Genomic DNA, 23,556 nt, shown 5'->3' with positions numbered 1-23,556 from the left:
AAATATCTTTGAAGATGTTAAAATGATGAATAATGGAGAAAAAAAACAGAAATACTTTTGAATAGTAGAATTTAAATGCATGTTTGCTTTAAAAAATTCCCAATTTCATGGTATGAATCCCTGAGGGTATTTACAAGGGGAATTGTGGTATTATACACATTAAAACAAATCCATGACATTCCCTTGTGTTTTCAGGCAAAAGGTGAAAGAAAGAACCAGGACACATCCTACTCGTCATACTTTTTCTTTTTAGTTTTGGTTTTCACGAAGTTCAAAGTTTTAAAAACACATTTGTACACATGGGTGAGATGAAGGAAAATATCAACAATCATTTGCAACAAGAGTCAAACATATTTTCTCTTTTTTTTGCCATTTCTGGTTGTTCGTGGTAGAAAATCTGTGTTTCATTTGAAACTGCAAAGAGGATAGGTAATATAGAAGGATATTCAAAGAATAAGTTAAAAGATGATTTGTTGTTTTTGCTCCAGGAACAGCAATAATATTTCAAACAAAGTAGTTAAAGTGACATATTTGATCCATATATAATTTACAGATTAGGGCTGGACAATATGACCAAGATCCAGAGCCCAATGCAAATTTAAATTTATAACTACAAATACACAATATCAACTGATTTTATTAATCATTATTTTCTCATAATTTCACACTTTCCTTAACTGGCGCTCTGATATGTGTCCACTTAAAATTTCCAAATTAATTCTGGTAAGAGATTCATGATTAGTAATTTGATAGATGAAGCTCGTTGTCCACCTCTGCTCAGGCGCGGCGGTCGAGGGAACACAGGACTAAAGCAAACGGACTCAGTGGAGAGAGACTGGAACTGGAACCATTCCATTTTTTTATCATCCCAAAGTTAGGACAACGCATTCAGGATGTGAAGTAAAAGCTCCTACATGTGAATCTGCATGCAATTCTCTCAGTACACACAATAGATAGTTCAAATCTGAATGAAAGCAGCTCCAACGTACGCAACTCAATGTACAATCACAATCAACAATCATCAATTTTTCAGCCTGAAGTGAACTTAATTAAATGATTCACAAGACTCTAAACCTCCACACTGAAATTTATATGATAAAAACGTACAATAAATTTAAGTGATTGTGCTTTTATAACCAAAGTAGGACAAATAATACAAAGACAAGATGTACATCACTTAAAAAACATTAACACTGTTATATAAAATTTGAATTTGAAGCACTTATGTGGCGGTAAACAATTTCAAGAATTTACAAGATGGCTGGTAATGACTGAATAACAATTATAGTAAAATATCAAGACAACTGATTAGCAAAGATCATGTACAGACCGCATCAAGCAGTCGCCATGGACAATATTTATGTGGACACTCACAACCACCATCAAATGTGCATTCATTTTACCTTAATGATCAACCAGCAGTTCGGGCTCCTGGAGGCTGGTCACCCGAAAAGCAAACAATAAACGGTTCATCAAATTAAAGTCTGTCAAGAGTCAAAAATGAGGGCACTTTTTTTTCTTTTTCCAACATCTAGTAAGAAATGTGAGTAGAAAAGAATAGCATGTATTGTGCAGTATTTTGAGAGTCTTTTTTCATGTTAAAAGGTCAATGTCCTTCCTCTGAAGCAACTGTAGGAATTTCCTTTTTGCGCTCACATTGCTTCTTAGCTCTTCAGGAACTGTGAAAACAAAACGGTGTCAGGTTTCTCGCCTTTCACTTAATGCATTTAAAGCAAAGCAAATAATGAAGAGATGATAGAATATCTAGATTTCTGATTTTGATTCACCTCTTCCTTCTGTTCTCCCTGTTTGGTCCTTGAGTCTCCACACGACATGAAGCTGGGTGAAGTTGTGTCATCGGGTTCCCTCTGAGCTTTCCCTGATGGGAAGCAGGGACGACTGTACAGAAGGACATCTCCAAGTTCTGTTAAAGGAACAAGAATCACAATTTCAGTCGACTGGTCATTAACTGACAGCTCTAAAAGTGTGTGCGATATAATCCGCCCAGTGCCTGAGTGCTGTTGGCTTTTGCTGCTTCCTTTCCCTCCCGCTGGAGTCTTGTGCTTGTCGTGGCTCTCCCTCTGCTCTGATGCGGCCTCCCTGGCCTTGTGAGTCCCAGTGCTGCCGCGGCGACCCCGGGCCTCCCCCGAGCCCATCCGAGGCAGCGTGGCCCCCCTCACATTATAGTCGCAGTGGGATATCTGGCTGGAAAAGTTCATAGGCATGCAGGAGTCTGGGGACGCGGTAGAGCGGTCCAAAAGGTTAGAGTTATTATGAGATAAAACAGGGGTAAATCTCTCATTCCAGGTTCAGTTTTTACCATCGTTGAAGACATCTTTGGGCTGGTAGCCTTGTTCACCAGACTGGTTCTGTTTATGCCTTCTGGGTCTTTTATGTGTTATTGCAGGACTCATGTTGCTGTCAGTGGACATGGGGCTGCTCGGCCGCTGGAGCCGCCGGCCTGAAATCATCCCACAGATACAGAACAAAGTTTGTTTGGATCACACAATGTGTGACACCTATTTCTGTATAGAAATTTCTGTAAAGTTGTTAACAATTAATTAAATTCTGGAGCTAGTGCAGTTGATACTTTTGGAAGCAGGCGTATGAAAAAATGTCCTCCCCACCAGTCTTCTCACCTGACTCCTCTGGGTATCTGCACATGCGCAGGCCCACAATATCCCGTGAAGAGGCCACTGCCTGGTTGAAGTCGCCGTCCGTGAAGAAGGATCCCTCCGAAGTGCTGACAACGCTGGACCTGCCAGATGAGATGTTGTCCTCGGACGCCGAGCCCCAGCTGTTGACCATGGACCCTGTGACGGATCTGTCCAGATCCCCGGAGCTGGAGGCTGGGGTCTGCTCCAGCCCGTGAAGGAGCAGCTTGTGTGGAGTCGGGTGGTGCAGCTGGTGTTTGTGCTTCTGCGAGTTGGGGTGTTGTCTGTAGTGACTTTCAGCAAGCTCTGCGTCTGTTTCCTCCTCTGCCTCCTCTTCCTCATCCTCTTCCTGTACATCGGTGTCCATGCAGAAGGGTATGGAGCTATAGGTGTGCGTTGGGGAAAGAGGGCGAAGGTGGCCGGCGATGTGTTCGCTGGAAAGCACATCAAAAATGTTTGTGCGTTCTTGTCACGACAAAAGAATGTATAGTGTCGGTTAAAAATGAAGGAATTCGTTTTATCTGGGTTTTATCTGGTTACCTGAGGTGATCCGTTCCATCGTGCATGCCGTTGCTCAGGTCTCCCTGGGGTGTGTTGTTCAGTGGGTGACTGTAGGACACTTCAGTAGGAGATGAGGGTGCCGCTCTTACTGGTGGGATGGGGCACCCTTCCATTCTCTCCGCTGGATCAAAACTGAAAAGAAAAGGACAACTGACATAAAGTAGTGGCTAAAGGAATGACGGGGGTGGCAGTCATGACACGTTAGTCAAAGTCCATTAAACCTGTGTGCAAATCCCTTGGTCTGCCATCAAAAAACACATTTCCATCATAGGAAAACAGCATGATGAAGATGAACAATAGGCTTCCTACACCATTGTTTTCTTATTGCTGAAATGTTGCACATCCCTTGAATGCATCCTCGTTCCTCTTATCTCGTTATGTCCATGTACATTTTCTGAAGTAATTTTATGAAACCAGATGTTATATTAAAAAATGTGATAATGACAATAAACTAAATTGTGTGTTTTTTTGTTGTTGAAGGTTAGTATAAGCATATGTTTTAAGAAAAGGTTTGGAGGTGTTCACAGCATACAGTACCTCCAATTATTCTTGTGTGAGAAAGATCATTTTTTTGGGTAAATTAAACCTGTGTTTTATATATATATATTCGGTATATATTTAGGGCATTTTCACGTGCACTACTTTATCTCTCTCTTCCAGACTCCAGTTGAGGTACCGGTTGAGGGAGTACATTTTCTGAAGTAATGTTTACGTATTAGTGTGCGCTGTAGAGAAGAGCATGCATGCGTCCCCCCCACCCCACCCCACCTCCCCCATACCTCCTTTCCATCGGTAGGCTGTACTCATCACAGTCCCAGGCAGTAGCAGGAGGAGGAGGCGGAGCTTCTCCCCACGTTGCTGCAGTATGTTTCGGGATCTTTGGGGCCCGCGTTCCTTTCTTTTGATTCTGACTCCCTGAAAGACGAGAGGTTAAGGTAAACACGGGCTTATGGCCCACCTCATTAAAATTCATCACTGTGCATCGCAGCCATCGGCCTTACCCGAGGTGCTGTTGCTGCCTCTGTCGGAGCTGTGGTGTGAGCCTCCTGTGCTGTGGTCACGGCTCTGGTTGTAGGGAATAGTTTTAGGATGGATCATTCCTTCACTCCCTTGAAAATGGTCTGAAGACAAACACGCAATAACATTTGCAACAGCTTTCCTTTTTCTTTCTTTTACATAACTTGTGCAATGTGAATCCAATGTGACCCTGCTTTACCTTTATTTAGCATGTTTTGCTCAAATATGTTGTACTGCATCTGTGCCGCCATCTCCTTTGGTATTGGAGGCGGGTTGGGGGGCTGTTTCCAGCAGGGCATGTCCATTTTCTCTGCTATAGCACCACCGGGGCCTGTCTTGCTCTTAATGCTGGCCTGGATTAGCTGTGTGGTGGCGTACGGGATGGGTTCATATGTAGCTGCTGAATCTCCCCCTGGACTTGCGTAGCAAAAGTCGGAGTTGTTGAACGTTTTGATCTCATTAAGCTTGTTGGAGAGGTTCACGTCGCTGTAAATGGCCGTCTCAGAACTAAGCTGTCCCCCCTGTTTGTTGTCTGGATGATTTCCATAGTTTGCTATGCAGTCAGCTGAGGATAAAAGATGAGCGTGTTACAAAGCAGGACGTGAACAAAGGAAGAACACAAGTCACAAGACTTGAGCATAATGTATTAGACAATAAATTTGTACCTCGGGGGCTCCCGCAGTTCCTACGCTGTGACATGAGCTCAGTTTTGCACTAACCTGGTCGGCTGTATGTTGTCATGTTGCTGTCACTGGTGCCATTGCCATTATTGCAGCAATTGATGCTACAGTCCTTGTGATTGGCACATGCATTCGGCCAATTGTCTGGCAGCCACAGCTGGTTTAGAGGTTCACCCATGCCAATAAGGCCAGGTCTGCAACAAGGAGGACCACAGTGCTGCCAATCAAAACCTGCCATTGTTGCTGATGAATGAGCACGGGGGTGGATTCATGAGGTTCATCATTTGGAGAAGGAAGACATCTCCTCCCAGTGTTTCCACAATGTAACTGCATTTCTCCTGTGAGTCTTTGTTTGACACAAAGGGACAAAAATATCACTCACCTTCCAGCACTGCACACAGATTCCCCTCTTTGATACGCCACTGGAGGGAGATGAAGAAAAAAACATTAAATTAAATAAACAAACCTTAATGTGCCGTGGAAAAGAAGTGCCAAAGGCAGATGAAATGAAGCCATGAAAGGCAAGCGGAGGTTATAAGCAGAAACTCTCAAGTCAAAGGTTTGCAACCACTTTAATGCATATTTCCATCAACAGGGCACAGAGTCTGACTCTGTGGTTTGATGTGCATAACCAGGACGCAAATAATTGCCTCTTCCTTAACCCACATCCACATAACTGCAGAACTGATGCACACACATTGTGTGAGACAGCTTCCCTTCCCTCATGCCATTTTCTATACCGCTGATCCTTAAAGAGGGTCGCGGTGGGCGGTGGGCGGTGGGGGGAGGAGGGGGGGGGGGGCTGGAGTCAATCCCAGCTGGCATTGGGCGAGAGATGGGTACACCCTGGACTGGTTGTCGGTCAATCGCAATTCACTCTCACATTCACACACCTACGGGCCATTTGGAGTCACCAATATCGTAACCTTTATGTGATTGGACTGTGGGAGGAAAAGGAGTACCAGGAGAGAACACACGCAGCCACGGGGAGAACATGCAAACTGCACATAGAAAGGCCCCAAAGGATGTGGTAGAATGTATTCTGTAGTTTACTTATTTCATCAAATAAACCTAACCAAGGAAGCAGGATTGATGCATCAGCTTGTGCAAAAGCACATTCTTACATTATTGTGATCAGCTAAATCCATAAGTTTACCCAACAAAAATATATTGAAATGCTAATACTTCAATGATTTGTTGTATAGGTAGCAACCGTTGTTACACATAAACCTTCAAGAAAGAAATATCTATTGAATGCACCTTTTTCCTTTACTTCATTCAATAAATATTTTTGTGTTTGCAGCATTGTTCAAAAATCCGACTCAAATGCAATGATAGGAAGAACCTTAATGTAGTTTCATCTATTCATGGAATAAAATATAAAACATATATATAAAATATATATATATATAAAATAACTCGACAAACGCACTTGGCAAATGCGTTAAATATCACAAACATTATTGGAAAAACCTACAGTACATACCTGTGGGCGTAAAGGTGAATGATGGCACTGTGAAGACAGACGGACAATGGGCGTAAAGTGAAGAAACAGAAATCAATTAAAAAACCACATACAAACGCGGAAGCAACCACATGGCGTCGGCCTTTCTGCTGCCTCTGTCTTTAAAAAGTGCCCAGGTGAATAGTTAATGGTGGGTGACAGGCGGCCCAGGAGAGAGTGAGAAAATAACAGTGATATTGTAGCAGACATGGTAATGACAGGCCCATGACTCTAAGGCCTGCGCTGTGTTGAAGGAAATGAGCGTCTAAAGGTCAGCCTTTGACAGGCTGTATAGTCATAAAATGCTAATTTGTTTCTGAAGTGGTTTCGTCAAAGGGAGATTATAACCGAGCCTTTTCCAGCCTTTGATGTCGTCTGCTCATCAGCCTCTTAAATTATTCCTTAATGTCCCCGAAAAGAAGGCTGCTGTTTAGTGATGGGGCAGCGTGTCGTTGCTTCTTCCCTTCTGCGAATACTAATCACCATAAAAACGTTCCCTACAAAAGTAAAATGATAAACTGCTTTGCAGATGCACACACGACACACATGGTGAGCTATATATTAAACATTCATTGATCTACCTGTCTAAAACATAAACGCAAAAGAGGAAACACACACCTTTGCGGATGCCGGTGTACGTGCTGCTGAGGCCACTTCTCTTCTTGCGATGACGGTAGAGCCACACGCTGAAAATCATGAGGACCAACCAGCAGGTGGCGCCAATGCCTGCAATAAATGCCGGTTGCCTCACCACATCTGAAATCTGAGACAACGTGTCTTTTTCCTCACTGATATCCATCATCTGTCCGGTAGAGTCTAACCAATAAAAAAAAGAAGCAAAGGAGACATCATATAGAGAGTGTACAAAAAAGAATGTTCAAAAATGTTGATACAGCAGCAAAGAAACAATAGCATTGTAAAAATATATATATGTACAGGTAAGTAACAGCCTGGTAAGCACAACATGGTGCTTTATTGCTTGTTTTTATGAACCCTCGCTAATGAAAATGAGAAAAAAGGAGACCACGTAGAGGTTTTCCCCAAGATTTGCTGTGTCATGGCTTTTAGCCGTAGTTTTGTTACACCGAACCATACGAACACTCCTATCTTGGGAGAACTCTCACCTAATTGAAAAAAAGTGACATCACTCTTGACCCCGGCTCCAGCGCCATTGCTGGCTGCGACCTGAACGCTGTAACGGACTCCTGGCGTCAGACTGGAGATGAGCACGGAAAAGGTGGAGCCGTCGACCGACTGGTTCACATGATATCGACTCTCATTGCCCAGGCACCAGATCTGTCAAGAGAACGCGACGAGAGAGGAGACGGGATGACAGTGATCGCCTGAGGGACACATCCGACAACACAAGAGGCTTCCTCAGCCTCACAAACGTGCCATTTACATTCTAACTGTTAGACACATGATTCAGAGCATGTGTGTAGGAGTGGCGGGGGAAGAGGGGGAGGGGAGGGGGGCTTCTTTTCGTACTTTGTACTCCTGAATGACTCCAGCTTTTTCCCATTCTGGAGGTGGTTTCCAAGCAACGAGGATGGCGGTCCCATTGGCATCACTCTTTGTGACTGTAACGCCCTGGGGTGCTCTGCTAGGGGCTAAGAGAACGAAATACACAGTCAACCATGCGCACACTTATGCTCTGCAGCAAGGCTTTTAACACTTGAAAAAAATTCAAAGAAACGAAAAAATACATGATAACATTTAATTCCTCTCAGATATTTATAGATACATCCAGCAACGCTCACCTTCTTCTAATGTCTTGACCACCTTCACCTCACTGTCAGCTCCCTGGAACTCATCAAAGAAAGGGCGCACTTTGAACTCGTAGATGGACCCCCGCGTGAGCTGACCGATCACCAAGCCGTCCTCCCGTGGGGCGTGCACATCCAGGACGCTCCACTGGCCCTCTGGCTGGCCGTGCTCAGCGGACGCCCTGTAAAGCACCTTGTAACCTTGAATGTATGGCGACTGCTGTTCGACCTAGTGGTGACGCAGGGATAAAAACACGCGGCATAAATGTCAGGACGTAGCGACAGCGATGCCCTTTTTGATGAAGAGCTAGACAAACATCCTGGGTAGAATCAGAGAGATTTGTGAATGGGATTCAGTTGTCACTATGCAATTGTATCTGCGGGTGAGTTAAATATTTTGGACGAGATTGAAAACACTTCAAACTCAATTGTTACACTTTAGCGTTTTGATACTAATTAACATTATCAAGTTATCAAGTCTTTAATTTCTCACTGTAAACCGCGACGCCTGGAGAGGATTAAGCACTTTCTATCCAAAACGTGCAATTATGACAAAGAATGCCGAAGAATGTTTATCCTGAGATAAATACATATCTGCGATTACATATGTCCAAAGTAAATTTCTATGTTTTTGGAACAAGACAAAATGTATCCCAACAAAGATGAATTCACTTCTTTGCGCCACGGGTTTATTCTCTGCTAATACACATATTTAGAGAAAAAGCCACATATCATTTAATCATAAAAATGTTCTTTTGAACTGGGCATTTTAGCCCAGAAGCTGCTAAAATTGTTCAGATCTGTATTTTCCCATTCATTAGTGATAGTTCACTTCGTTGTGTTACTTGGGAGAATAAGAAGTACGATTGCACATTTGATTCTTTCCCATGTCTACTTTAACTTTGAAAAATACAAAAAATGGTGCATGTGTGCAAGACCGCCATCATGGTACGGGCCCCTTACCATCCACTGCACCCTAACAGCAGAAGATGACACGACTGTCGGCGTGTGCAGGTGGATAACCACATCGCCAAGCTCCCTCTGGATGTGTCGGTGATCCACTCCCTGCATGGTGGATGTGCCGTCTGTCGGTGCGAGTTGAAGGAAATAAGCGAAATGCCACAACAGCGCATTCGTTTGAATGTGAAAGGAGGGAAAAGCCCCCACCGACCTTGTGTTCTGACAGAGTCAGAGATTGGACTGGGGTCGCTGAGGCCATAGGCATTCACCGCTCTGACCATGAAGAGGTAGACAGCCGCAGGCTTCAGGTTCCTCAGTACGAAGGTCTGTGTCTTTACGTGCTCGGCGAGAGTCACCCATCTGCTGCCCAACGCATAACTGCAAGAAAAGGTGTCAAAACGATATCACACAGATGTAATAAAAGCTTCATCGAGGCTGATGGACGGCAGAAAATACAATACATGCATCCAACCTGAATGCCTCGATCAGGTAAGACGTAGGTGTTGCGCCGCCGTCGGGTTTCAATTTCCACGACAGAGTGACAGCAGTGCGGCTAACGTCAGTCACCTCGGGTTTAGATGGAGCACTGGGAATCAGGTACGGGTCCATTGGCTGTCCGGACTGAACCACAACTCCGAACTCTGCCCGAGATACCGAGAAACGCACTTCAGCACACGACACAGGACTCTTCAGCACGTTTTTGACAACATTTACGACTGTGTTTTAATTGGTGTGACCTACCCTCCACCTGTACGTAAGCCGTCCAGGAAGCCTCTCCATGTGGACTGGAAGCTACGCAAGTGTAGAGGCCCGTATCGCCCAGCTGAGGAGAGAACGCAGCAGCAGCGGGCATTAGTGGGCCACTCGAACTGCTGAATGCCGACTGCTGTGTTACTCCTCCTACCTTAGCGTAGCGGATCTCCAGTGATCCCGTGTCTGCTACAGACAGGCGGGAGTCCAGTGGAGACACGGCAGCACCGTCCTTCTTCCAGTGGACCGTAGGAGGTGGAGAGTCCACTGTCTGGCAACCCAGGACCACTGTGCTGTCCACGGGGACGGTCTGATTGAGTGGGCCTTGCCTAATCACAGGAGGCGGGTGGTCGGATCCAGCTAATAAAATGATTCACAAAAAATTGAAGGAAGTGAAGGACTGACATTTTTTTTACTTTTTGCTCAGTAGCCTTGTTGCATTTTAAAACATTTCAAAACTACCATACTATATGTTGAGAAATGTTTTCACTTTGCACACGTTTTTTATGTTTCACCTACAAGAGCCACTCTAGCTAAACATGTTTTTTGTTTTTGGGGTAATGTTTAGTCGACTAAAAGCATATTTTTGATGTTTGAGAAATATTTAATTTAATTTTTTTAATTTTTAATTTAAGAACAGTATTGCTAAAGTAGAGTTATTGAAAGAACTCGCTCTTTAGGGTCATCACGTGTGATTTGTGTTTAATCCACTTTATCCAGAGGAAACAAGGTCTCTTAACAGAAGTTGCTCACAGGATGCTGTGATTTCTTGGTTGTAGAAAAAGGTAAATTACTTTCTTGTATTTCATTTTATACTATTAATTTGGGGACACTGCTTAAACGCATACCGTTTCAACTACAACGTCATTATTTTGTCTCTGTTTTCTGTCTTGGAGCAATACAATGTCTCTCTATCTACTATCACTATCGAATGAAGGCAAAATTGCCCCCAAAACTCAGCGTCATAAGTATATAATGTAATTGGAGATTATTTTTGACAAAAGATCAAAGTCAAGAAGAGAGAGACACAGATAAAAGTAAGAAAGATGAAAATGTATAAAATGAAACCCGAAACGCTGCCCCCACCCAAAAATCAAAGACAGATAAGATGTGAAAGGTATTGAGAAGAAAATTGGTAAAGAGACAACAACAGGTTTAGGTGGCTGTGCGGGCAGTGAAGGAAAAAATAAATCAACTTTTCCCCTCCAGCGGAGAGCAACTAATCGTTCATTCGGCAGTACGTAACGCTGGAGCCGGCTCCAATCACAACGGCACAGCCCAACTAATAACAATCCCCCCTCAGATAACAGAGCTCTCGTTGCTCTCTTCTCTTACATTTTAAAACCCTGCGGATTGAGGCAGAGGTTCAGGCTAAATAAATAAATAAAAATCCCCCCCCAAAAAAGGTGATGGAAACACGCCCTAGAAAACTGCCAGAGGTGCCGGTTATTTCCATACAAATGCACCACTCCGAAAGGGGATGAGAGGAGTGTGGTGGGATGTAGATAATTTGGGGGAGGGGAGCGTAGAGAGAAACAGGTGCAGGCGGGATTGCAGCTCTTTAGACCACTGAAAAAAATTACATAAAACACAACCCCGTCTTTTTTTTTCTTTTTTTCCATTACTTGTAACAGATTTTTCACTGAGTGCATGCTGCTCATTTCCCTTTAAAGGAGAGTGTGGAACACATTACCAATATAGACAGCAAATCGTCCTTTATAACGACTATGTCGGCACTGACCAACTACGAGATGCGGGTACATTTAAAGCCAGAATCAATTATCGTTATTAATTTATTTTGTATGTACACAGTACGCAGTTACCCACACCCATTCATGATCACACAGGTCATTTAATTGAGAGCTTGTATACTTTGCTGGTAGTGTGTAATTACTGGCGAGGGCCTCCAAGCACATTTAAATTGCTTTTTTCTTTTCACCAATTATTTCATCACCCCAGGATTTGGATGTAGTTTGCAAATCCTTCTCTTTTAATTCCCATTAATTTACTTAAAAATAAAACGCAAACTGTTGTATTAATGGAAAAGAGTAATAATGGATGATATGAATTATATTCCCCCTAATCTTTAGATCACAAACTGTACTGTTGTTAGTCAATTTTATTTTCAAAGGTTAAGATATATAAGTCCAGATCCCTTTTTTACACAATCGCCATGGAAACAGATGGTTTTGAGCTATCAACACATGAACAAAGAAATCCTGAAATCCCTTCCCTGACAATTAGTTTCTCTCTCCAGTCTGCAACCAATGCCAGTTAGCAGCTTAAGACACCTGCTTGACGATGGAAAACCACCGCAGCAAAAGTAGTCTGTTTAGCCAAAAGCGAAAAACACTGAAGCTAAATAGTTGCCCCCCCCAACCTCCCTCTCCCCTCCATCTGCCCCCCATCCCACCTTCCCCTTACTCACAGTCTGTGACCTCCAGCAGTGCTTTGGTAATAACACTGCCAGCGATGTTGAGGGCCTGGCAGCTGTAGAAGCCGCCATCAGAGCGCTGCACATCGGTAATAGTCAGACTGCCCATCTGGGAGACGGACAGGCGGCTAAAGGGCTGAGGTGGCTGGTAAGAGAACAGGAGACTCTGGAGACAAGACAAGAGAGAGTTTGAATTCCATTTCTTTTCACTCGTCGCATACGGTAGTGTAATAAGTATGACGGACAGAGCGTCAATCCCACCTCACTGCCCTCCCTCTGCCAGAAGATGGCAGGCTGTGGGTTGCCAGTGGCCTCGCACTGGAAGGTGACCGTCCTGCCCACTGCCACCACCTGGTTCCTGGGGCGTATGGCAAATGCCGGAGGCACTGCAGAGGAAATGAGTCCTTAATTACCTGGCAGCCTGATACGTTGTCACATCATTGCCAGTTTTAGAACATCTCAGTAAGCATGAAAAGCTTAAGGAATAAAGGCTAAGTTTGTTTGAAGCAGGAAGCAGCCAATATTGACCTTCTTCTTTTCAAATAAACAAAAAAAAAGCATCACATATCTATTGATTAACCAGCACATAACATAAATGACATACTGTATTGGTGGATGGATAAACAGTGAAGAGCACAATGACAGGGTTTAAGATTTCTTGTTGCTGTCAGATGGTGGATGAGGGAGGGATGACAACTTACCAGTATTGACTACAAGGGAAAAGACACAAAAAAAAGCAGTTGTAATGAGTAATGAAGGCACACACAGGTAAATGGAACAACAATGATGCACTCAACAATATTGACACAGGCTTGAGAGAGGCAGTACAATGGCATTGGTATGAAAGAAAAACCAGCAATATGGGGATGCAATTCCAACTAACTATGCATGCAGTATTTTTGTGAAATAACATTCACCCACTTAAAAAGTGTAATTTAAATTAAACAGGTGTCAATGGACAGTGCCTCCGGTTAAGCCCCTTTTTAAACCCATCAGACTATTTCACTGGAAGGTGTGTGAAAATTGTATGTAATTACTGTTTGGAGTTATATTGCCAGACAGCCTTGAGGCGTATTTGGACGAAGATACAATCCCAGCACATAAAACTGCGAGGGCTGTGAGGGAGGAGTATTTTGTCTGGATAGAAGGTAGAGGCGAGAAGTTGTGGTGCCTTGCAGGCATTTACTACACAAAAAAGACACATTTTGAAATGGGAACTACTGCACATCTAAAAAACAATGGCAAGCTAACCAGCTGGTTTTGTAACTACTGTGAGAGGATAACAGTGGTTATTGTTCTACAAAATGGGTTTGTCTGAATCTATAAATATATATCTATGTTTAGGAAATTTAACTAAATTGTGCATGCAAAAGTCTGATTCAAATGGCAACTGAATGTATGTATGTAAGTACAAACAATTCCATGGTTAAGAATGATGCTATGATTGCACCTGCAGAACATTTTTTATTTAATTATAAAACATACATTAACTTAGCTAATTTGCTATTTCCTCCCATACTTCAACTTCTACTCAGCGACCATTCTGTCTTCATGCACTGTCCAAATCAGTTATGCCCCCCATCCGCCCCCCCTTCACCCCCTCCTTCCGACACTCGTTTTTTCAGGTTTTTGGAGGAGGAAAACGATGTAATTGAAACCATGTCATTTTTCCTGCATGCATCTGGCCCTGTCTTATCTTTTTAATTAAGTCCTCCTGCCCTCACAGTCTATGTCACCCACTGTGTCACTGCTGTGTTTAAATGATTATGTTCATACACGCATTGGTCTGTGTATGCAGCTGTGTCTCACTGCCAATGGTTTAAGAACTAAAGGAAGTCAGTGTGGCAGGACACACATACAAATGAAGTAAGCATTTACTGTGCATGGTCTTTGTTTCTACAGGACATTACCATGGAGGGTATAGCGTAAAAGAACCCAAATGTATGCTTTAATGTCCAGCTCTGCTGTTTCTTTTGTAATTGCTTCAGACATTATATGGACCCCAGCAAGGAAGTGAAAAGGTCCTGTTAAGGTAGAAGCAGCTTGGCTGCAAATACCTCATGAAAAGGAAATGTTAGTCTCTGAAAGAACTATTTAGAAGACAGCATGGTGCATTTTTTAGAGGACATTAGATGAGAGGTCGGGTTGTACTGACCGTGTACAGTGAGCGTGGCAGATGATTCAGACTTTCCAACCATGTTCTCCACCACACATGTATAGGAGCCCTCATCTGAAGAGGTCACTTGACGGACAATTAATGTGTGGTCCTCTAAGGTTTCAAATCTGGAGACAGAACGGACACACGCAATCAAGACATGAACAAGAACAAGTTGAAACACTGCGTTAGCATGGCATATTAGTGTGCAGAGAGGGCATTTTGTGCATTACCTGCCCTTAGGCAGGTCAGCGTCATCTTTCCTCCAGCGGATGGTGGGAACAGGGTCTCCTTGAACCACACAGTGGAACTCCACGCTCTCCTCTGCCAGCACCACCACACTGCTGGGCCTCTTCACAAAGGTTGGGCGCTCTGCAAGGCAGCAACAAACATGTATGTGAATATATTCACAGATTATAGGATTTACCTGTCTGTTCTCATGAAAAAACACATTTGATTGCTGGCCTTTTTCTACCTCTTTGTGCTAGTTAATGTTACTTATCTAAATATCACAGTATTACATAAGTGTAATGATAACTTCCAAGAAGCCTTTGATTAAAAGTCTCTTTTTTTCAGTTTAAAATAGCACTTTGGGATGAAATTATAGCGAAGAGAGAACATTTACTTTGGAATAATTTATTGAATGTGGGTGAAGATTATCAACTATCTGAGGAAGAACAGAACATATTTACGTAACTAGGACTTAGTTATCTTGTTATTTTTTATCTGACTTAAAATAGTCTGCCACCAAAACTTAAAACGATTGCTTGGAGATTCATTCCTACCAACGCCCTTAAAAAAACACACCACACTTCTATTACAAAAAGAAAATCTAGCAAAATGCGCAAAGTAATTGTGCAATTATCATAGAGTTTTGACATTTAATAGCTGTTAATCATCCGTCAGTCTCCAAAGTCATGTATCATGCACAATATAGAATAACACATTTTGACCTAGTTCTACATTCGGCCAGAATATTCTCACAGCCTTGAATGGCTCAATGAGGCACTATACTGTATACTTTCAACCTCAACCAAGGTCAGCTAACCCTGTGATGCTGATAAGAGCTCTATTCTGATGGGAAATGTTAGGAAAATAAAAGGTTTGTGGAGAACTGAGGCTGGAAACAGGCTTTTGGGAACAATAGAGAATCGGGAGCTCTTGTTCTGAAAGGTGTCGGGGGTTGTGCCGTTGGATGTAGCGGCACTAGATGTTCAGCACTTGTTTGGAGGGAAACCTCTCCAAAGTGCTGCATAATCAACGTAATTAACGGCTTATTTTACGCCAGTAACAAAAACAGTGCACAGCACACTGGCACACTGTGAACCGAGAGGGCACTTCGACTAAGTGGAGCACTGCAACGTCGCGTAATGCAATCACAGAGCCGCAAATGTTACCTAGCACAGTGAGTTCAGCGATCTCGCTCTCCCTCTCCCCCACCATGTTGGTTCCAACGCAGATGTATTTCCCTGCATCACTCTTCCTGGTGTTGGTGATCATCAGCTTGCCACTGCGAATCTAAAAGAAAGCACAGGAAATATTTGCACTGTGTTTGTGAATCCCAGAAGGTGGAAATTTAACAATGAAATGTGCTCCAACTAAAGTCCTGCATGCATTGCCTGTGTGCTTTGGTATGCACCTCTTTATCTACGGGATTTGCTCTGCTTCCCAATCTGCACAGAAGGTCACCCATAAGGAAATTACATAATTCATATCTAGTGCTACATTAGCACAAAACCCTGGGAACAAAGACACCGCTTCTTTGTAGAGATCTTCCTCAGATGTTCAGTCAGCCGTCTTTTCCTTTCCCAAACTTTTTATCTCCTCTATCTTCACAAACACAAGCGTACACACACAAGCACACCGACACACACACACACACACACACACACACACACACACACACACAAAGAGGTGGAAGATATATGCGCCCCATACTGTTTTCATTCTTTTCATATCCTATACACCCGACGCCCCCACAGACTATGCTGCCTGTTTTTATAGATTTCAATGTGACCTACTCCACCTCTGATCTGCTACTCAGTTCTAGGGGTGATACCAGATCAGCTCTGAGCCGGCATGATACTATAGCGGTTTGACATGAACATCTGAAGCTTTCCCACCAAACACGCCGGGCCATCCCCTGCACCCGGACACCTAAAACCTTCTCGTAGGCGTTCAATTAAACTTTCATCCTCGTTATTGTGATTTTGGATTGCTTTCTTCCCCCGCTTGCACCAAGCAACAGCATCTATTCATATGTGCCTTCTAGAGACACACACACACACACACAGCCTGGAATAGCGTGGCTCGGTTATTTCTTCACCGAGGTCAGAGGTCAAGGCTGCCTACAGTGCTGCATCCGTGCAGGGGACTCAGCTTCATGCCAGACAGCACCTGGCTTGTTGTTGTACACCAGCACACAGATAGAAGGCATCATTCAATTGCTGCTGAGGGGATGACACCAACAGCCTTTCATTTATTAGCAGGCCTCATTCAGACCGACTTTATGCCCCAGCAGCTGACGCCGTACACCAAATGAATAAAAGCGTGAGCTTAGTACGGCTGACATTCTAAATGTGTTGCAAATGATGTGGTTTTAAGAAGATGATTTAACAGACTGTGGTGTGACTTGTGGAGACGCTAACCCCTTGAAATCACAAAGTGCGGGGAGTTTGGGAACCGGTATTGCAGATTCAGCCATTCCTGTCAGCATCCAGTGGATTCGGTTAGGATGTCAATGCAAAAATACGCACGACGGAAAGAATTTTTTGTTGTAGTTTTGGGATATCATTTAATTTCTGTGAATCTCATTTGCACTTGAAATATACTGTAAGAGAATAGCCGGAACTTATAACAGCTAAAGTGCCTTGACCTATGACATGAAGACATATAATAAAGAATTTCTTCCCAATTATTCAAATGTCAGTGGATAACTGTTTTATTGCCTCACAATCTTTCCCTCACACCAGTTTTACATTTTATTCAGTGAGCACTAACATTTTTCATTAAACACACAACGGTATTAAAATCAGGTCACTCAGGTCATCCAGTTAAACCCTGGATTTAGAGATGTATGTCTTCCTGTGCATTTAGACTGCTGAATCTGTGGCATTACGTGTTATAGTTTCAGGAATCAATATCGCTTTTTGCAATGGCGATGGCAGTAAATTACTCCGACGGGACCGCGAAGATGATCCATAGGGCGAACAAATGCCGCGGACTAATACTATACTTGTGTTCTACCATTCTCTGCTGTTTTCTGTAAATACTGCTGCACTCCAGCAGATGATTAAAGAGCAGACCAAGAGCTTTTTTTATTTCTTGGAATGACCTCTCCTCCTTTTTAGCAGCAATTCTATTTCTAAGAAATCCAAATGTGGTTCCTCCGTCTCGGACACTGAAACCTCAGGCTTCGTTCCTGCTCTGTTTCAATGTGTTCTCTTTCTCTGTAACGGAGAATATATGTAATTAAACATCATTGTAAAACCTCATTTTTTAATATCAAAATCAATAAATAAAACTGTTCCTTCGTGTGTGTGTGTGTGTGAGACTTTCTAAAAACGGTTATTAAGAATGAACTCACTGCTCTATCTACATATCAGAATTAATTAACGATGGTCAAGGCCGCAAAGGAAATATTCTAAAGGCTGAAAAGTAGCCATGGATCACTTGTGGTAGACGTCTTTGGTCTCTGTACAGTAAGTGATGTCTTGTCGTGAACTCTCACTGCAAAGACACATTTCCATATAAAGAAGATTATTAAGGAGGACAAAGAGGCACGCGGAAAGTACAAAGCAGAAAGCAGCCTTTGTATTTCCCTCAGAGGAGCCCCCCCCCCCCAACCCCCGGCTCTGATCCATGCGTCTCCTTGAGTCAGAAATAGCTGCTCTGTCCATCACGGTTCCCAGCACAGCTTTGAATTCGCTCTTGTGTGTCCCTGAGAGCACGCACAAAATACAAATAAACAAATCAACACACACACACACACACACACACACCAGATTAATGCATGTTGTACCTCATATGATGACACTTTCAAATTCCAGCTGGTTGTTGTTTCCTGTTGGTGCGCAGTTTTTCCAGCCATATAAAAAAAGAGCATCATATGCCCTGTTTTCTCGTTATAGTTAGCATTTTTATGTGCCCAATAAATCCTTTTTCTCCAGGCTTTCTCAATTCTGTGGTGGGAACCCAAAGAGGGCATGAGTATGGATGATGTTATCTAGTTCTCTCACAACCGCAAAGGAATCATTTTGTGATTTCCACGGAACATTCGTGCTTTGCCGTACTTCAACTGACTGAGATGAGATGTCATTTTTTTCTCTAAAGTTCCTGAAAAGGGGCATGTGCAGCACAATCCAACTGTTGTAAAGCCAAGGGATGAAAAGTAGCTTGCGGTAATGTGGATGTTTACTTGTTTATGTGAACATTCTTTTTAAAGTGTGAGTAATGTGCAATGATTAAAAAGGCGGTTACTGTGATGCGTTCATCTCTGTCATCCAAGTTGGCACCATCTTTCCTCCAGGAGATGGTGGGTTCAGGGTGCCCACGAGGTGGTTGGCACTCTAACACCGCGGGCTCCCCCACTGCGACCATAACGTCCACTGGGTTCTGTCTGAAGTCATCGCGCAAAACTGGAAAACAAAGAGGGAAAACTAAACAGGGATGTTTGACAATGTGATAATGATATTTTTAAACAATGTGTATGCATTCAAGTTGTGCTGAATTCATTGTGTGAATGAGAAGACTGGACTGACTGAGGTAATATCCTGGGCTGGCATTCTTTTTCATGCCAGCCCAGGTAAATTCTTTTTTCCTTTGTTTGTTTTAGGTTGTCTAGCCTGTTATTGACCCCAGCATAGCAAAATTATTACCACTTTTGTCAAAGGACCATATTGTTGATTCTCTATAAAATCCTTAAACCACTTGAAAATGTTAAATATACACCAGTTTGATGCACAGCAACTCTTGCCGTGAAACACATTGCTCTTTTATATCGTAAATGGGATAAATCACTCATGTAAACAGGCACTGTAATGTAAAAGCTTTCTCACCCGAGTACTCCCTTTCTCAAACAGGAGTCGGGGTTTATTGAGACAAGCTGCAGTGAAAGATGCTTGTCTCAATAAACAGACAGAAGGACGCAAAGATACTGTGCAGTGCTACACAGCGAAGCAGAAAGGTGAGATCCAGACGGCTCCCCTAGAAGCCATCGGAAAAAAAAGCTACCACAGCAATTTATCATCTTTCCACGGCGAGTAGCGCGCGCACAGAAATAGAGCCTGCGCAGCACAAGCTGAACTGGAGACAAAGCAAATCCCACATCCACTCCAAGAGGCCCAGCAGAAGAGCGGGATTTGTGGAGGCTGCAGGCGGCTCATTCCCGTCTCCACCGTGGACTGTGTTTAAAAGGGCGCCACTGCAACAGCCTCAAGCCCTAAACAACACGGGGAAGAGCAGCCAGGGATTCTTTAAAGTGTGTCAAAGACATTTATAACGGAATAATGCCAGAGCGTCCGTCATTTGTAAGAAAAAGAACGGAATTCGGGTGTGAAAAAGGGGTACAACATAAATGAAAGCAACCGTTTGATCAAAACAACTGAGAAATATTCGGCTTCTGATGAGGGGGAACACATCTGCTAATGTAGACGCCATCAGTGTGTGCTGTTAGGCATTCCCAGTCTTAAATTACATTGGGGGGAGGAGGGGGGGCTTAGAACCTGAACAGGCCAAGGGAGCCGAGCCAACAAAGAAAGAGCAGATCTCAGTCGAGCTGCGTTGGGGTGAAACGACAGGAAACAATGAGGGAAAAGGCATAATGACTCCCAGATGGTGGCAACTCGTTCACCTCTGGCTCAGAATTTGTACATGACACTGGACAAGCAGGCCCGAGACGCCTGATGGGCACAGTGTTTTTGGGGAAAACACATTGGGGTGACCTTCTAATTGGGAGGGATTCTGGCCCCCTCACTTCTTGCTCCACTCTGCTGCTCTGCTCCATCTGATCCTCTGGGCGGAGTTGCAACGGCATGACTGCAGTTGAATGAGTGCTGATGGCAAACAGCTGCCTGGCGACACCCCCCCCACCCCCCACCCCCCACCCCACCAACACCACTGTGTCACATGATAAAAGGCATTCCTCGTGTGACACAAAAACATGGTTGAGGTTACTTCAGACAGGAGGAGAGAACATCACAATATGTGCTTGCAGTGTGTGTTGATTTATTGAGCGATGCTATCTTATTGGCCTGTTAGCAATAAAGGTAAACATCGTTTTTTACCAGCCTAAACAAATGAAATGAAAAGACTGGATTATTTCTTTCTGTTAAACATTTATTTTTGGCGATAGCACAGGAGTTGGTGTGAGGCATAATGCAAGGAGAGATAGGGGTTAAAAGCAAAGGGAGCTTATGATGGTTACTAAAGAATGTTCTCATAAGTGTGCATGTTTTTGTGTGTGTGGAAATGTTGGCCGCCTGTGGATGTTATGCTGTTGTGGCAGGTAAGCGCGCAAATAATTTGGAACATGTGCATGTACAGCTGACTGTTTATATTTTCAGAAGGGAAAATGTACTCGAGTATTGAATCATAAACAGAAGGATGGATGCCTAAGTACAAACCACTGAAGCAAACACAATGTAAGCACTCCTAAACTCTGCGAGGACTGTTCTTTCTTCTCCAGTTTATAAACATTACTAAATTCCTTGTATTGTCATCTTATAGCTTCACAAAGATGAAATAGTTTCTGCTCAACAGGAAACATATCCTGACATGTTACTCTCTTGGAGGGATTTAGCTGACGCCAAGGTTCAACACAAAATTGTCAGTAGATAAATTTTAGATAAAAGTCAGTGGAGTCAGCAAAACCAGACTGAATGAATAAATCAAATGTTGCGGGCTGATTAACACAATATGAACATTCAGCAATGACTGCCCTGATTTGAGGGAATAAGCAAAAGTCAATCACCACAAATTGAACCCTCTGTCTTACCTCTGCATTAAAAACCCATTCAAATCTTTTTTTTCCCCACTCAACACTCGTTGATTGCAGAAAGATTAATACTTCTCCTGTTTCCTCTAATCTCCTCCAAAACATTCAAATGCATTGTTTATTTCACTTTCATCTTTTGCTTCTCTTTCACTGGTGATTCTTTTCAAAGGCCTCGACAAGCCTGTCTTGTTATTTTCAAATCATACTTTGTCATTCCACAGGTTGCACCCATGTGCATGTCACTGCTTCTTGAAGCCATTCGTAACACATACTGTAAACTCTGGCTTCAACACAGTAAAACAGTGAAACCTCCTCTACAGCTTTTGAAGCAACCCCCAGTTTGCCTGTTTGGGTGGAGCTTTGCATTGTCTTCTTTTCACCCTCCATCTGATCCCTCCAGATGAGAATCTCGTAGCCCACTTCAAAGCATCTGCCCTTGGCCCCACTAGGCTGGATCTGACAGTGTCTGGCGTGTTGTTAGTCCTCTGGAGCCTGAGCCATCGCTTGAAAGGTTCTACTGCAGGCGAGCTCCGGTAATCCTCCCTGCAGAGTCCAACTGGACCGAACGGGAACACAATCCAATCCCGCAGACAGCGGCGGCACACACAATGACCTCACGACATTGCAGGACCGCATGAGACACCTAGAGGCATTTTTTGTCGCCGCGGCCAAACTAACGATCCCCTGGTACTTTATTTTAGGACTCAAAGTACTTTTATATACTGAATATCCAGCCATTAATTTTCTTTGGTTCAGCAATCATCAGCTTTTCTCACTCAATATCAACATCACTAAAAGGCAGTGCGCTTTAATATCAGTTTTAGCTTCGCCAAAAGTAGGACAACAGCTGTGCATGCTTCTGTCTCCAACTCCAATTAGAGCAGAGGAAAACAATCAAGTCATAGAAATGCCTGTTTGAAGTACCCACACTATTCGTTTAATGTGTTTTAAATGTCCGTTTTTTATCATTTATCAAGATCTTCATATGCAAATAGAGAACAATGAAAATCCTTGCTGACTTGGGGAATACTATGAATGGGAACCCATTTTCACAATCAGCAGGATTTGAGCTTGATAAGTATAATTAACTGTACACTAAATAGTTTTCATTGTAAGCTAATTATATAAAGGGAGCCAATTTTTAAGAAAAATTCAGTTGAGCAGTTCTCAAATGCCGGAATATAAATCTCTTTTGTCTAAAAAGGTTATGTATGTTTTCTTTATCTAAATATGTAGCTATTACAAGCAGCCAGCTCAGCTTCCAATAACATAAAGATGGAAAAAAGGATGAAATTACAAAACTCTTCCTCTGACCAAAATACTTCCTGCACCCCTAAAGCTCACTAATCAAAATACTGTTTGTTTGATTTGTACAAAAAAGCATTGTGTTAAAGTGCAAAGTAGCGGTTTGAAGTAAGTTATGAGCTGTTCTTTTTCTTAGCCAGGAGCAGTGACTTTCTGGAGTATGTGCAGTAATTGGTAAACTCACGATGAAGATAAGACTCACAAGATTCCCCAAAACAAAAACAACACTAAAACAGAATTACAGACAAGATGTCTGGTAAATCTAGCAGGATTTTCAGTTTTGTTGTTAAATTAAAAACCCTCCAAAGAAAATCTGAATCATTATGTGTTTGGTTTGTCTAAATTGACACTTTATTTCCCTTTTTAATCAAGCAAACCCATGCATTATCGCTAAATATCTTATCAAAGACTCATACACAGTGGATTCCGCAAAATGGTTTAGTAGTGAGGAAATAAACATGGAAGTTTGGATAAATACTCCATTGAAAGTCAAAGTTAAAAAGAAAGAAAAAAAAAATTGTCTCCTTAGATGGCTGTCCCTACTCATAAATATAGTGTTTGCTGTGTGACTAATTTAGTTTTCTTCATCGGATTTTACATATGAAATACTAAAATGAAACTACAATTACGGCACCTCCTCTGTTCGTTGGCACCGGGGACTGAGACCGTACTAAATCACATTAATCCAAGAGTAAGCAATTATAACTCAAAATGAGTACTGGCATATATTACACTGCCCTGATGAGTTAATGCTTCTCAGCGCTTAAAAAACCCCC

At 42.9% G+C, this 23,556-nt stretch overlaps 1 protein-coding gene across 3 annotated transcripts in view; it reads right to left on the bottom strand.

Annotated features, from left to right (window-relative positions):
- Positions 1-228: 228 nt before the first annotated feature.
- The window catches only part of LOC120822484 (roundabout homolog 1), a 63,907-nt gene continuing 40,579 nt past the window's right edge, over positions 229-23,556 (bottom strand). Inside the window, exons 3-29 of one of the 3 annotated variants that reach the window (XM_078107129.1) lie at positions 18,961-19,118; positions 15,879-15,999; positions 14,715-14,853; positions 14,482-14,609; positions 12,931-13,036; positions 12,588-12,712; positions 12,321-12,492; positions 10,047-10,252; positions 9,884-9,965; positions 9,615-9,783; positions 9,354-9,520; positions 9,146-9,267; positions 8,177-8,411; positions 7,905-8,026; positions 7,541-7,712; positions 7,035-7,232; positions 6,399-6,425; positions 5,295-5,334; positions 4,952-5,106; positions 4,432-4,797; positions 4,217-4,336; positions 3,995-4,130; positions 3,195-3,347; positions 2,640-3,088; positions 2,321-2,461; positions 1,788-2,233; positions 229-1,679 (exon numbers count right to left, since the gene is read on the bottom strand). In XM_078107129.1, coding sequence (XP_077963255.1) covers positions 1,665-1,679; positions 1,788-2,233; positions 2,321-2,461; positions 2,640-3,088; positions 3,195-3,347; positions 3,995-4,130; positions 4,217-4,336; positions 4,432-4,797; positions 4,952-5,106; positions 5,295-5,334; positions 6,399-6,425; positions 7,035-7,232; positions 7,541-7,712; positions 7,905-8,026; positions 8,177-8,411; positions 9,146-9,267; positions 9,354-9,520; positions 9,615-9,783; positions 9,884-9,965; positions 10,047-10,252; positions 12,321-12,492; positions 12,588-12,712; positions 12,931-13,036; positions 14,482-14,556 — 3,999 coding nt within the window. In that variant the 5' untranslated portion in view covers positions 14,557-14,609; positions 14,715-14,853; positions 15,879-15,999; positions 18,961-19,118 and the 3' untranslated portion in view covers positions 229-1,664. The remainder of the gene's footprint in view (positions 1,680-1,787; positions 2,234-2,320; positions 2,462-2,639; positions 3,089-3,194; positions 3,348-3,994; positions 4,131-4,216; positions 4,337-4,431; positions 4,798-4,951; positions 5,107-5,294; positions 5,335-6,398; positions 6,426-7,034; positions 7,233-7,540; positions 7,713-7,904; positions 8,027-8,176; positions 8,412-9,145; positions 9,268-9,353; positions 9,521-9,614; positions 9,784-9,883; positions 9,966-10,046; positions 10,253-12,320; positions 12,493-12,587; positions 12,713-12,930; positions 13,037-14,481; positions 14,610-14,714; positions 14,854-15,878; positions 16,000-18,960; positions 19,119-23,556) is intronic. The other 2 variants (XM_078107127.1, XM_078107128.1) reach the window with 2 other exon arrangements.

This window comes from Gasterosteus aculeatus, chromosome 7 (genome assembly GCF_964276395.1).
Source record: "Gasterosteus aculeatus chromosome 7, fGasAcu3.hap1.1, whole genome shotgun sequence".
Taxonomy (NCBI): Eukaryota; Metazoa; Chordata; class Actinopteri; order Perciformes; family Gasterosteidae; genus Gasterosteus; species Gasterosteus aculeatus.
This window is presented reverse-complemented; position numbering and strand designations above follow the sequence as displayed.